This window comes from Leptodactylus fuscus, chromosome 1 (assembly GCF_031893055.1).
Source record: "Leptodactylus fuscus isolate aLepFus1 chromosome 1, aLepFus1.hap2, whole genome shotgun sequence".
In the NCBI taxonomy this organism is placed as follows: Eukaryota; Metazoa; Chordata; class Amphibia; order Anura; family Leptodactylidae; genus Leptodactylus; species Leptodactylus fuscus.
Genome location: NC_134265.1, coordinates 217,343,464 through 217,357,845, shown reverse-complemented (window position 1 = coordinate 217,357,845; position 14,382 = coordinate 217,343,464). Strand labels below are relative to the sequence as shown.

General features: G+C 42.7%; 2 protein-coding genes across 2 annotated transcripts in view; both read right to left on the bottom strand.

The window, feature by feature from the left end:
* ANKLE1 (ankyrin repeat and LEM domain containing 1) overlaps positions 1 to 14,382 on the bottom strand; it is a 315,425-nt gene that overhangs the window by 181,317 nt on the left and 119,726 nt on the right. The window lies entirely within an intron of this gene.
* LOC142213676 (beta-1,4-galactosyltransferase 1-like) overlaps positions 1 to 14,382 on the bottom strand; it is a 46,694-nt gene that overhangs the window by 12,724 nt on the left and 19,588 nt on the right. Inside the window, exons 2-3 of the mRNA XM_075282139.1 lie at positions 13,908 to 14,140; positions 4,293 to 4,480 (exon numbers count right to left, since the gene is read on the bottom strand). Coding sequence (XP_075138240.1) covers positions 4,293 to 4,480; positions 13,908 to 14,140 — 421 coding nt within the window. The remainder of the gene's footprint in view (positions 1 to 4,292; positions 4,481 to 13,907; positions 14,141 to 14,382) is intronic.

The window sequence follows — 14,382 nt, the reverse complement described above, 5'->3', positions numbered from 1 at the left end:
TAGAATAGCAAATACAATTTTTTTTTCAGCAGCGGGAGACCCTCAATTTCTGCCAGACTAGCTATGGGCTTCTTAAATATAGATTTGTCCCAAAGACTTACTTGGATAGAGAGATACGAGTAGACGTCCCAGATGTATGGATAAGCAGGTCTGTCAACTTTAGTGCTTTTTAGGCTTGGAGCTTCAGAGGAAAAAGCTCTCTGAGGAGAACCTTGAGTGCAGAGGAAAAGCCATCTCTGCTTGCAGTGCTCTGAGAGTTGGCTGCCATTTTCAGCTCTCCATGTGCTGTCTCTACACAAAGGACCAAAGCAAAAGGTCCCCAACCCCCCTAGAGGGGGCTGTAACCCCTCCTCCTCCAGGCCAGTCCTGAAGGTCACCTGATTAGACTGGACACACCTTCACACTGACAACTCAAATTACAATGGCAAGTATAGGCAGGTGTAGTACATAAAAACATCCACAAGATGGTGCATTAATAGACCCCCTGTGTGCCTGCTCTGGAAAAATAGAAGGAATGAAGGGGGAGGACGAACAGTACTGGGACATTACACTAGAGCAGGGATGCCCAGCAGGTCTAGTCCTGCTGGAGGGCTTCTTGGAGGATGAACCCCGAGGAGATTGCCTCCTGAAGAGCGAAGAAGAGCTAACGCTCTGAACGTCTCTGATAAAGCAGGGGACGTCGAACCCCAGTCGCTACTCCAAGCCCTTCCCAAAGGGACAGCACTGCTCACATGAGAAAAAAAAGGTGGGGGAGAGCAACCACAATCATCTTAGAAGCAGGCTCAACGTTCCAGGAACGGAACAACCATGTGACATATAGCCACAACATCAGCAGCGGTCTTGGAAGACCGGCGAGCCGCTTCAAGGGAAGCATCACATAGACATTAGAAGCATATAGAATCTACTCTACCAGAAGCTGGTAGTCCAGCAGAGCTGACACATCAGCAAGATCAGCCCTCAGCTGTTTGCCTCAGGTGATACGATTAACCCAGGATGCAGCAAAATGCAGAGCTGATTTATCAGCAAAAAGAGAGATGCATAGAACCAGCTGCAAACAAAACACGAACCAGCCAAAGAGTTTAGCCTTCTAACAGAGAAATCACTGAGAGAGGCAGAGTTACTAGAGGCAAAATAGATGGCCCTAGAAAACCTGGCAATGGCTAAACCACCGCATACGACTCGGTCCACCTAGAAATGCATAACTCCAGGAAGGAACAGGACATCTGACCTTCTGAAAACAAACAGGGGCTGGACCGGATGAATCCACTGATCCTGGTCAATATGGTAACAACCGCCCAAAGGCTAGGCGTATGGCGGCTATGTGGAAGGAGATTTCCTTCTAAGCAACAGTCCTCTGTATCTGAAAAGTATCACAAATTGCATGAACAAGCTCCTGCGCAGCAGATGCTACCAATGTGCCTGGCTGGAACTCTGTCTGGAGTCAGAGGTGTCCCCAAAATAAACAGAGCAACAGTCCTAGAGTCCTCCCTTATTTGAAGAGTATCACATAGTGCATAGACATGCTCCTGCACAGCAGATGCTACCAATGTGCCTGGCTGGAACTCCGATTCAGAGTCAGAGACGTCCCCAAAATAAACAGGTAAGCAGGAGATCTAGATCCACCTGTCCTGGAGGAGCCGTGTGCAGATCCTCTATGTTGACCTAAAGGAGGATTTCCTAGCCTACTTGCAAGAGCAGCCCCTAGAACAGGGCCTTAACCACAGCTGCTAACTGAGCAGACAGAGGCATCCCCAAACCTGGGCGGACAGCTGCTCCAAGATACCGCCATAGACTGACAAAAGACTGGCCAAGTTACCCAACCTGGGGAAACAAACCGCCGGAAACTGGTGAGGGGGAGAAGGGCCAGGGGACTCCAAAGTGGGCTGAGTGGAGCAACAAAATGAACATATAGATACAACCTGTCCAAGAGGAAAACATGTACGGATGGTCCGCAGCCTTCCAGTTTCAATAAAATTTAACTTTTAATGGCTTCTTAAAACAAACACCATTACAAGGTACAAAGCAAAAATAAGTGCAAAGTCAGAAAAATAGTGAAAAAAAGAAGAATTTAAAAATGCCGATGCGTTTCGAGATTTGCTACCTCTTAGTCATGGCATGTTTAAACGTTAAATGACTATTTCCCTATATATCTATGCATTGTTTCCGGTATTCTGGACACCTGAGATTACACCCCCACAGTTTATTTCTACTACACCCTGCTAAGACCTTGGGAAAACAATTTATCGTAACAACATCCAGGTTGACAAATATCTATAAGCAAAATCACAAGCACAACTATAAATATAAATACAATGACATCCTACTATTTTTAGAGTTACAAACCCTGTGCATCTTGCCCTATATATATATAGAGAGAGAGAGTCAACAAAAATACATATGAACATACACCCAAATGTCACTGGTAATCCAGCTGCACTCTTCATTCCAAGGAAATTCTGAGAAACATTTAAGAATTTCACGACTATCTTTTATGTAACCAGCAGTTCTGGCCACCAAGGGTTGGAGGACAGAGTCCAACCAGCGTCCAGACACTTTTTGGAAGTCCATCGGGGTAGCACTCACACCATGCGGTTTTTTGGTGTGGAGAAAATACTACAGTCTGCTAGAGGAGGGAATGTTAGAGATAGACTATTGAAAAGGGAAGCGTACTACATTTTAAAGTTCAACTGTAGAGCTCCAAATGAGTTAAATATAAAAACTGACCTTACCTACATATATTGATAGCAATAAAAAGAAAGGTTAAATTTAGGTGGTAACATAACATATGGATTGTACTCCTAGTGACCAGGTCTATACCCAAGGTGCTGTGTCCCCCAGTGAAATATTGCGAGAAATATGGACATTTTTTTAAATATATAAAGAATACATGTGTGAAGAAAGTCTTTTATGACTGAGTAATACTTGTAGTTTTGGCTGCAAATAAACAACATACAGGATATATGCAATTATGCAGAATTTTTCCTTTCTTTTGCTTGATGCTGAAAAATGGGAAATCTCTATCAGGAGGAGAAAAATCTTGGAGGAAAGGAATACTCTGACCCAGTGGCGTAACTAGGAATGGCGGGGCCCCGTGGCGAACTTTTGACATGGCCCCCCCCAACCGACACCGAAGACCTTGACTGACCCCCTCCTCTGCACTCTATTATGTCCCTTAGTAAGACCCCCGAGTATAATGATAGTATTTGTGGGGCCCGCGGTGTCACTTGCCGATCCTGGCCCAGCCAGGATCGGCAAGTGAATAGGGCCCGTAACGGCCTATTAAAAAAAAAAAAACCGCAGCGGTAGCGGCTGTCACCAGGCCAGGGCCTGCGTCCTTATGCGCTTGACACAGGCCCGGGTCAAGTGACGTTCCGTATGTCATTGAAGATGGCTGAAATCAGCAGGTACTGAATGGAGCCAGAGATAGGAAAGTAACAGTGTTTTTTATGTTTGTAACCTCCCCTTGGTCTCCGATTATTATATTTGGGGATCTGAAAAGACCCCCCCCGAGTATAATAATTGTTCATGGATGTTCACAATAGGGCATAATACTTTGTGCAGGCACCACTGTGGGGCATAATACTGTGTGCAGGGGCCATAATAGTGCATGTAGGAATTCGGGGGGGGGGGTTGGTCAGTCGGGGGGGCCTATGTCAAAAGTTTGCCACGGGGCCCCGCCATTCCTAGTTACGTGACTAGATTAGACTACAGAATTTAGCAGGATATAAGTGGGAAAGCTAAAATCATTAGTACAGTATCCACCAGTGAGATCATATTGCTATTATTGGGTGTACCCTACAACATGCAATAACAATCATTATTTCTTATTCTAAGCATTGATTTTTTGTATCCAATATTAAACTGCGCTACATTCCCCTGCCGGCCACCCCCTCTACAGAGGAGTTACATTGTACCTTGCTCTCTAGCACCTCTCTTTGTGACATGTACCAACTTCCCACTTTGTTGTGCATGCGTGGACAGCCAGCACACGTCACAAGGAGGATATGCTATCCAATGATAACATCCCTGGTCCAGAGTTTCCAGGAAAAGTATAATGGGGATGTTGGACAGGTCCTTTCCGCTGTGGGTCCAGATATCAATTTCACAGGGTCCCTGCAATGTCAGTGTAAAGCCTAAAAAAAGGCCAGGGGGCAGTCACACATATGAAAACCAACAATATTCCATAATAAAGTAGAATTATAAAGTGGAGGGGGAGCTATGAATTTGTAATATTTTATGCCAGACAACCGCTTTAACTAAGATCAAATGTAAATGTGATTTTACAAGTTTACCTAAATTGGAACTTGTCCAAAGAATTAGCCATATGTCTTGGGTTTTTTGAGCATCTGTATAGGTTCCTGTAATCCATAGGAATAATATCAACATCACTGAAGATGAAACAGTTATAATCATAATCTTTTATTGCCTCTGAGAACCCGACATTCATCAGCTTGGCTCTATTGAAAGTTGTATTTTCAATCTGTGAAAACAAAAATACATATATCATATGCATTGTGACACAAAGAAAAAAACTATTTCTTAAGGCAATTAAGACTTTTAGACTTAAGGCTTGGTTCACATCTGCATTCGGTATTCCATTCGGGGAGTCTGCTTGAGGAACCCTGACCGGAATACCGAACGCATTAAAAAGCGGTGAGCAATGAAAGCAGAAGGACCCCATAGACTATAATGGTGTCCGTATGTTCTCCATGCATTGTCCGCACGAGTCACGCGGAGATGAAAATAGTTCTTAAAGTTGTGGAGATCAGCTTTTGACTCCTGGCATTCCAGACATTCAGAGAGTCCTTTCCCTAAAGTGGATAGGTCAAAGGCATATATGGTTTTAGGAATCATCCAAATATCAGATTGCTTCAAGTTCTTATTGATTGTATGCCTACATAACCCTTTCCATCCCTGCAGGAGACAATTAGGGACATTAATTACCCTTAATAGGTGAAACATGTCAGCGGCCCCACAGATAGCCATTTATTTGTGATATCATTAAAAAGATTTTTATTTTTTTTTAGAGGGAGAGATGATTTGTGTTATATGTCAAATTTGTTAACTTAGGTTACAGAATATACAGAATGTTTTGGTTATGGGTTTTGTTTATATGTATCGTATTTTCCGCCGTATAAGACGACTTTTTAACCCCCAAAACTTTTCTGAAAAGTTGGGGGTCATTTTATACACCGGGTATACGGTGGGGCAGGGGGTGGAGGAGCGGGATCGCAACCTTCCTGCCACCGCTGGCTTCCTGCAGCGGCAGAAGTGGAGCGATGCTGCGGCCCCAGCCTCCACGGTATCCGCTGGGTATGTAAAGCTAATGGCGACTGCTCTGCTGCAGAGTGGTCGCCATAGCTTAATGCAGAGGCCCGATGCTAATGCCCGCAATTAGACTGTATTCTAATTGCGGGCATTAAAACTTATCCCCCCCACCCCAAAAGTGCAAAAACACCCCCGGGGCCGGTCCCCATCGGCCCCATCCCTTTAAAGTTGCAGGTTGGCTCCTGCGTGACGAGGTTGCAGGAGCCGACCTGTTCCGGTGACAGTCGGGAGCCTAATGAAGGCAAGCAGGCCTGTCATAGCAATATTACTATCAACAGCTAGTCTATGACCAGCCGCAATAGTAATGTACAGAATCTCCCATAGACGGCGATACACTTGTATTGCCGTCTATGGGGACTTGCAATCAAATGATTGCAGGTTCAAACCCCCTTGGTGGGGGCTAATGAAAATAGTTAAAAAAAAAATATATATATATATATATATATATATATATATATATATATATATATATATGTGGCTGTTTACGTGAAAAGGGCCCAGATCGTCGATACTAATTATAGAGAAAATAGTCCAAAACATATTTGGGTAAAAAAAAAATCACAATTTTGTTTTATGCAAAAATTTTATTTAAAAATATGTCAATTGTGCTTTCAATAAAAAATTTTTTGCTGTTTCGGACAATGTTACACCATAACCGTTACAATGATACCAAGAACTCCATATCGACAGTGTGGGCCCTTTTCACATAAACAGCCACAATATATATATATATATATATATATATATATATATATATATATATATATAGTTCTAAATCACCTCCTTTCCCTAGAATACATATAAAAGCAGAAAACTACTGTGATACATATACATATTAGTTACCCCTATGTCCGAAAATGCCCGGACTACTTATAAAATATTTATCCTGTACGGTGAATGTCAAAATCAGAAGTGCCAAACCCCCTTTTTCTTTCACTGTTTCGCCTCTGATTTAAATAAAAGGTGATCTAAGCAATAGACATTCCCCAAAATGGTATATCTATGGTAAATCTGTCCCCGCCAGATTGTCCGTGCAAAAAAAACAGTTATCCAAGCGGAGAGGCCACATACGGACACTGGCAGTTTGCTTTACAACCCATTCAAATGAATGGGTTGTAAAGCAGACCGCTGGCAAGCCGCCACTTGTCCGGTTTTTCCGGGGTTTAGGACGGAAATCCCAGGGCGGACAGCGGTGGTAGTGTGAACCCTCCTTTACATAAAAGATGGTTCTGGACTAGAGATGAGCAAATAGTATTTGAAACTATAGTTTCAAATACCTTGCTCCATAGAAATAAATGGAAGCGGCTGAACACCAAGGGGTTGGTGGAGATCCAAGGAACATGAATTGAGATAGTCAGGACCTATAAGTATCTGGGCGTGCTCCTCAATAATAAACTAGACTGGGCTGATCACCTGGAGGCGCTGCACAGAAAGAGCCACAGCAGACTCTACCTGCTCAGGAGGCTGAGGGCCTTCGGAGTCCAGGGGACACTTCTTAGGACCTTCTTCAACTCTGTGGATGCTTCAGCCATCTTTTTTGGTGTGTCCTGCTGGGGAGCAGTATATCAACCAGGGACAGAAATAGACTTGACAGGCTGATCAGGAGGGCCAGCTCTGTTCTGGGGAGCCCCCTGGACCCAGTACAGGTGGTAGGTGACAGAAGGATACTGTCTGTGGTGACCTCCATGCGGGAGAATAACTCCCATCCCATGTATGAAACCTTGATGGCACTTAGCAGCACTGTAAGTGACCGTCTGCTTCACCCCAAGTGTGAGAAGGAGCGCTATCGCAGGTCCTTCCTTCCAACCGTGACCAGGCTGTATAATCTACATCAAACCAAGCGAAGATCACTCCGCACAGAGAACTAATGATTATGACGATGACCATGAGGTCTTCCTTCTTTCTCTTCCGTTTTTTTTTTCCTTAGCTGCTATGGACTCCTAGTATATCTTCTCTTCTCAGCATATGCGTGCCTACGTCTGTATTATATTACTGTGTATTATCCTGTATCTGTATTACTATGCTGCTGTAACACACTGAAATTTCCCCAATGTGGGACTATTAAAGGATTATCTTATCTTAAGCGCTGGCCGCTTTCATTCATTCCTATGTAGTGAGGTATTCGAAACTATAGTTTCGAATACTATTTGCTCATCTCTATTCGGGACTGGAAAGCAAATAAAAAAGCATTAAAGAGTATGCCAAGGAGTAAGTATGCATTAAAAAGAGGTACCCCACAGAAGAGGGGTAGTCTTATATGGTGAGCATATCCCAAACTCTATATTTTAACTGGAAAAGTTGGGGGTCGTCTTATACGCCGGAAAATACTTTATGTTATATATTAGTTTTATATTCATTGATAACGAGTTTCTCTGTTTTAATCTTGCAGCCTTTATTTATCTTTTACACAATTTATATTTCTCCTCATAATTCTTTAATGTCCCCGTCACAACCTTCTTTCTCTAGTAATTTAAATACTTTCATATTATTGTTAATTTTGCTACTTGCTGGTTTACACTTACTATTAATAGTACTACTATTCCCCGTTCCTTCTGGCTCAAAATCTGCAACAAAAAATGCTTTTCCACATTACCTCAGATGACACACAGCCTGTATTTCTATATTGTTCTTGACTAGTTGATAAAGGTTGTATAGTTGTAAATTAATATACGCTTATCGTTATTTAACCCTTTCCCAACATCTATTAGTACAGCGGATGCTGGGTGTTTAAAGATGGTGGCCGCCTGGCGCTAATGCCCGTGATGAGCTGGGCGGCACACAAGGGAAGTCATGTGATATGTGGCCACTCCCCAGTGAACTAGGATTTGCTGCAGCTGCTCCATGTTGTCATCTGAGTGGGCGGAGTTTGACCTTTATAGATCTGGTTGGAACGAACCATCAGCGTCACTGCCATTTCATTTTTAGCCACAGAGGCTGCCTTTTTTTTGGTTTTGACTCCTTGTTCCCTTGAAGAACCAGCAATATCATGCTGGGGAAACGTGTAGAGAGAGAATAATAGTTTAATTCTAGCAAGCCTGAGTCTCACCATTAGAGATGAGCGAACAGTGAAATATTCAATATTCGTTATGAATAGCCCCTCAATATTCGACTATTCGAACGAATATCGAACCCCATTATAGTCTATGGGGAAAAACCGTTCGTTTCAGGGGAAACCCAAATTTGACTTAGGAGGGTCACCAAGTTCACTATGACACCTCAGCAAATGATGCCAACACCTCTGGAATGCAACTGGGACAGCAGGGGAAGCATGTCTGGTCACAGTTTTACCCCACCATTACAGCCTATCAACTACACACTTTCCACACTCAAAAAAACCACTATGAAAGTGGAAAAATACCTGGAAACCTTTTTTCCTCCCCAATTGGATGGACAGAAACCCAAATTTTAAGCTGAAGAAACATTAACAAGAACCCCTTTAAATCACGTTGCCCATGACAACCACAGATGGAATAGGCAATGGGAAATCCAACAGTACCCACCTTGAACTGTCATTGTGTATGTGTGTGTGTTTGTAATGTGGTAAGACCTTCAAAAATTCACTTTACTGGCCCTTAACATGAGCCCTTCCAAATTAAGTTAGAGGCCCTTAAGCTGAGCTACCGGCAGAGATTCAGGCCCTTGAGGTGACTTCAGCCTCTTACCAGCAGAGTTTTAGGCCGTTTAAGTTAGTTCAGCTTTGCACCAGCAGAGTTTTTTGCCCTTTGGGTGAGTTGAGCCTTGCACCATCAGAGTATTAGCCCCTTTAAAATTGTTAGCCCCTAAAACGGTGGTTCCAAAACCATCACTCTCATTGTGTGGGATTGATGCAGTGGATTGGACTGAGGACCCAGACATTGACCTTGATTGTGATTGGGAAATTGATAACATTTTGGCATCAAGTCCTGGGGGTAACATATTTAGAGGACCACAAAGGTGGAGAATTGGCTGCAACCACTACTACCGGTAATGGTCCTCTAATATCGGACTCTACATTACCTCTACAGGGTTCTAATCAGGTGTTAATAGTCCAAACAACATGCTCCAGTACTTTAGATGTAGATCAGAAACCACTTTCCCTTCCGATACCAGATTTAACCAAGTTTCACCATCACCATCCTGCTGAGATGGAGCCACTAAAGCAGGGGTCGGCAACCCCTGGCACGTGTGCCAAGTCTGGCACGCGAGGTATATTTTGCTGGCACGGCAGCCAGCCTGCAGCCTTCATGCACTAAATTGAGAGAGAGAGCGTCCTTTCAGTGCTCTGGTAGAGCTGCGGTGTAGGACACGCCCCCTTCTTACACTGCCCACCAATCAGAGGTGAGCCTCTCACTGTACATAATAAGGGCTCCCTGGACCTGCTGCTACACGTGAGGAGGAGCTCCTGCCGTCTGCAGCCTGAGGAGAGGAAGCAAAGTGAAAGTAAAAACACCAGGTACATGTGTGTGTTACTAACTATTCTTATTAATGTCAGGCATTTGGGGTTATTACTTTAGTTTCAGTAACTCCATGTGCCTCACATTAATAGCAGTTAACCCCATCATGTCCCTCACATTAACCCTGTGTGGCTCACATAAGGGTTACTGATATGTGAGACATATGGGGGTACTAATAAAGGACCTATATAATGAAGATATTCACTTATTACCTCCATATGTCTCACATATCAGTGTCCCTTATGTAAAGCACACAGGGGGTTAATGTGAGGGACATGATGGGGTTAACTGCTATTAATATGAGGCACATTGAGTTAACCTGCAATGCACATGACCAGACTCTTTATCTACAACTGCGGATAAAAGTACAGACCTATATATTTCAATTGACCCATATATACAGCCATTCTTTTTGTGGCTGTGTATCTGGGCCAAATTGAAGAGCTGAAAACTATTGAGCAGGTCCTATATCTGTCCTATACATCCCCTATATCTGTCCTATACATCCCCTATATCTGTCTGCATTTGCAGCCCTGTCTATTCATTTTTAATGTATAGGTCAGTGAGAACCACATCCGTGCCACTTGTATGCAGGAGGCGTAAGGCTGAGGCCCCACGTTGCAGAAATGCAGCATTTTTGTTGCAGATTTTGATGCAATTAAAGCCAAATCCAGTCCCCGGACACCAGTGCATTCACTTTGTTGAAAGTGTGCCACCCATTAATTCCTGGCTGGGGTTTTGCTGTTACTGCACCGCCAGGAACTAAAAGTGACAAATTAATCTGCGTTTCACTTAGGGAGCGTTCACACTACCTTCGGTGTCCGACAGCTAGTGTCCACTGCTAATGTCTGTTCAGAATCTATGTGTGGATATTAGCATCGGACACTAGCTGTGTCTGTGACATTTTGCATTGATTTAAATGGACACCGGGTGCGTTCTTTTACTGTTCGTGGGTGTCCTTAAGTGTATGTTCCCAAAGATGTCTGACTTTTCAAGCATACAGAAAAACCTACATGTCGTCTTTTTCTGTCCGCTTGAAAAGTCGGACATCTTGGAGAACGGACACTTAAGGACACCCACGAACAGTAAAAGAACGCACCCGATGTCCATTTAAATCAATGCAAAATGTCACGGACACAGCTAGTGTCCGATGCTAATATCCACACATAGATTCTGAACAGACATTAGCAGTGGACACTAGCTGTCGGACACTGACGGTAGTGTGAACGCTCCCTTACAGAAAACTGAAGTTACTAACAGCCGAGGACTGGATGGAGCATACAGGTACATTGTGTGTCAGCTCTTTACAGGTATGACCTCACTCTGCTCCCAGTCACATACATTACCACTAATTGTGGGTTACGCATGTACTTACATTGCTTCTAAAGGAAAAGAACATGTGTATCCAGGCAAATAGTGGTAAGCGCATGTGGCTGGGAGCGCAGTATGACAGCACCCCTATGTTGTGGTTTGTGCTATATGACTTTAGTGTAGGTGTCGTCAGCTTTACAATTATTGCCCGGCACGCCGAGGACCTCATCTTTGAGTTTTTAATTTAAATCGGCACGCTGAACAAAAAAGGTTGCCTACCCCTGCACTAAAGGAAACCTTGCCTTCCAAGGCATGTTCTGGAGCTGCGACTGAGCCAAATCTAAACACAGAGTCCTTTGGAACTGAACAAAATTCACCAGCAGTGTTTTTGGCCCTTGACATTAGTTGAGTCTTGCACCAGCAGTGTTTTTGGCCCTTGAGGTGAGTTGAGCCTTTAAACCGCAGTGTTTTCTGACCTTCAGGTGAGTTGAGCTACAGTCCTATGAAAAAGTTTGGGCACCCCTATTAATCTTAATCATTTTTAGTTCTAAATATTTTGGTGTTTGCAGCAGCCATTTCAGTTTGATATATCTAATAACTGATGGACACAGTAATATTTCAGGATTGAAATGAGGTTTATTGTACTAACAGAAAATGTGCAATATGCATTAAACCAAAATTTGACCGGTGCAAAAGTATCGGCACCTCAACAGAAAAGTGGCATTAATATTTAGTAGATCCTCCTTTTGCAAAGATAACAGCCTCTAGTCGCTTCCTGTAGCTTTTAATCAGTTCCTGGATCCTGGATGAAGGTATTTTGGACCATTCCTCTTTACAAAACAATTCAAGTTTAGTTAAGTTTGATGGTCGCCAAGCATGGACAGCCCACTTCAGATCATCCCACAGATGTTCAATGATATTCAGGTCTGGGGACTGGGATGGCCATTCCAGAACATTGTAATTGTTCCTCTGCATGAATGCCTGAGTCGATTGGAGCGGTGTTTTGGATCGTTGTCATGCTGAAATATCCATCCCCGGCGTAACTTCAACTTCGTCACTGATTCTTGGACATTATTCTCAAGAATCTGCTGATACTGAGTGGAATCCATGCGACCCTCAACTTTAACAAGATTCCCGGTACCGGCATTGGCCACACAGCCCCAAAGCATGATGGAACCTCCACCAAATTTTGCAGTGGCTAGCAAGTGTTTTTCTTGGAATGCTGTTATTTTTTGGACGCCATGCATAATGCCTTTTTGTATGACCAAACAACTCAATCTTTGTTTCATCAGTCCACAGGACCTTCTTCCAAAATGAAGCTGGCTTGTCCAAATGTGCTTTTACATACCTCAGGCGACTCTGTTTGTGGCGTGCTTGCAGAAACGGCTTCTTTCTCATCACTCTCCCATACAGCTTCTCCTTGTGCAAAGTGTGCTGTATTGTTGACCGATGCACAGTGACACCATCTGCAGCAAGATGATGCTGCAGCTCTTTGGAGGTGGTCTGTGGATTGTCCTTGACTGTTCTCACAATTCTTCTCTGCCTTTCTGATATTTTTCTTGGCCTGCCACTTCTGGGCTTAACAAGAACTGTCCCTGTGGTCTTCCATTTCCTTACTATGTTCGTCACAGTGGAAACTGACAGGTTAAATCTCTGAGACAACGTTTTGTATCCTTCCCCTGAACAACTATGTTGAACAATCTTTGTTTTCAGATCATTTGAGAGTGGGCTGTCCATGCTCGGTGACCATCAAACTTAACTGAACTTGAATTGTTTTGTAAAGAGGAATGGTCCAAAATACCTTCATCCAGGATCCAGGAACTGATTAAAAGCTACAGGAAGCAACTAGAGGCTGTTATCTTTGCAAAAGGAGGATCTACTAAATTTTAATGTCACTTTTCCGTTGAGGTGCCCATACTTTTACACCGGTCAAATTTTGGTTTAATACATATTGCACATTTTCTGTTAGTACAATAAACCTCATTTCAATCCAGAAATATTACTGTGTCCATCAGTTATTAGATATATCAAACTGAAATGGCTGTTGCAAACACCAAAATATTTAGAACTAAAAATGATTAAGATTAATAGGGGTGCCCAAACTTTTTCATAGGACTGTATGTTTTATTTTTTGGCCCTTGGGGTGACTAGAGCCATGCAGCAGCAGTGTTTTATTTTTTGGCCCTTGGGGTGACTAGAGCCATGCAGCAGCAGTGTTTTATTTTTTGACCCTTGGGGTGACTAGAGCCTTGTAGCAGCAGTGTTTTATTTTTTGGCCCTTGGGGTGACCCCTAAAAAATTAGATTTCAGGCCCTTGGGGGGTATCCATGAAAAATTAATTAAAATAAATAAAAAAAAATGTTTAAAAGTTTTTTTTAAGAATTACATTAGGATGAAGGGGCTGGGGTTGGAGGAGGAGGATGAGTGAATTGGGTGCTGGCAGCCCCTCTCCAGTACCTGGACTGGATTCCCAGCTGGATATCCACGTCCACGTCCTTGCCCAAGTCCCCTGCTGCATGATTGGCAGATTCACTGTATGTTTCCTGACATAATATTTGTGCATTTGTGCCATGTGATTTGATTATCCAGAACATATTATAATTTTTCCATAAATGTTATATTTTAAGAATTTTCTGAGACCTATTCAGTGTAAACAATTGATGAATGCAAAAGAAATTGTAATATCATGTATGTAATAGTTCTATGCCATCAATTATCATAGGTACATTTATCTTGGCCTTCAGTAGCAAAAAAAAATTCTAAAGCCACTTTCAGTAATAAAGTGAAAAAACATTTAACAGTAATGGTTTTACTTTTAAGTAAAAACAATGTTACCTGCTCTATAACATAGACACCAAAATCGCCTTGCTGCTTTTGAAGAAATGGGAGCATATAGTGCAACCAGATTTTCAGATGTGGTTCTCGATTTCGGAAAGGAATAATGATAGCGATTTTCTGCTGTGCCTTGCAGAACTCAGGCTTTCCTCTCCCTCCTTCCTTCAGATGTGAATTTTCTGATATTATATTCATAATAGACACGTTCTTTAGCTCAACAAGAAAAGGACCTGCTGTTTGAAATACAAAAAAAAAAAAAAATTAATTGAAAATAAAAAAAAAGAAATCTTACAAACTAATAGTGTAATATGCTGTAGAGAAGAAGCCACATTAAATTAAAATACTTTAAACTCATTAAGGACACAGCCTTAAGGACCAGGCCTTAAGTATGACATGTCACTTTGCATGGTAATAACCATTTCCCTTAGGGTATTTCTGCCCCTCTGTCCTTACACTTTTTTCAATTTTTTTTTTT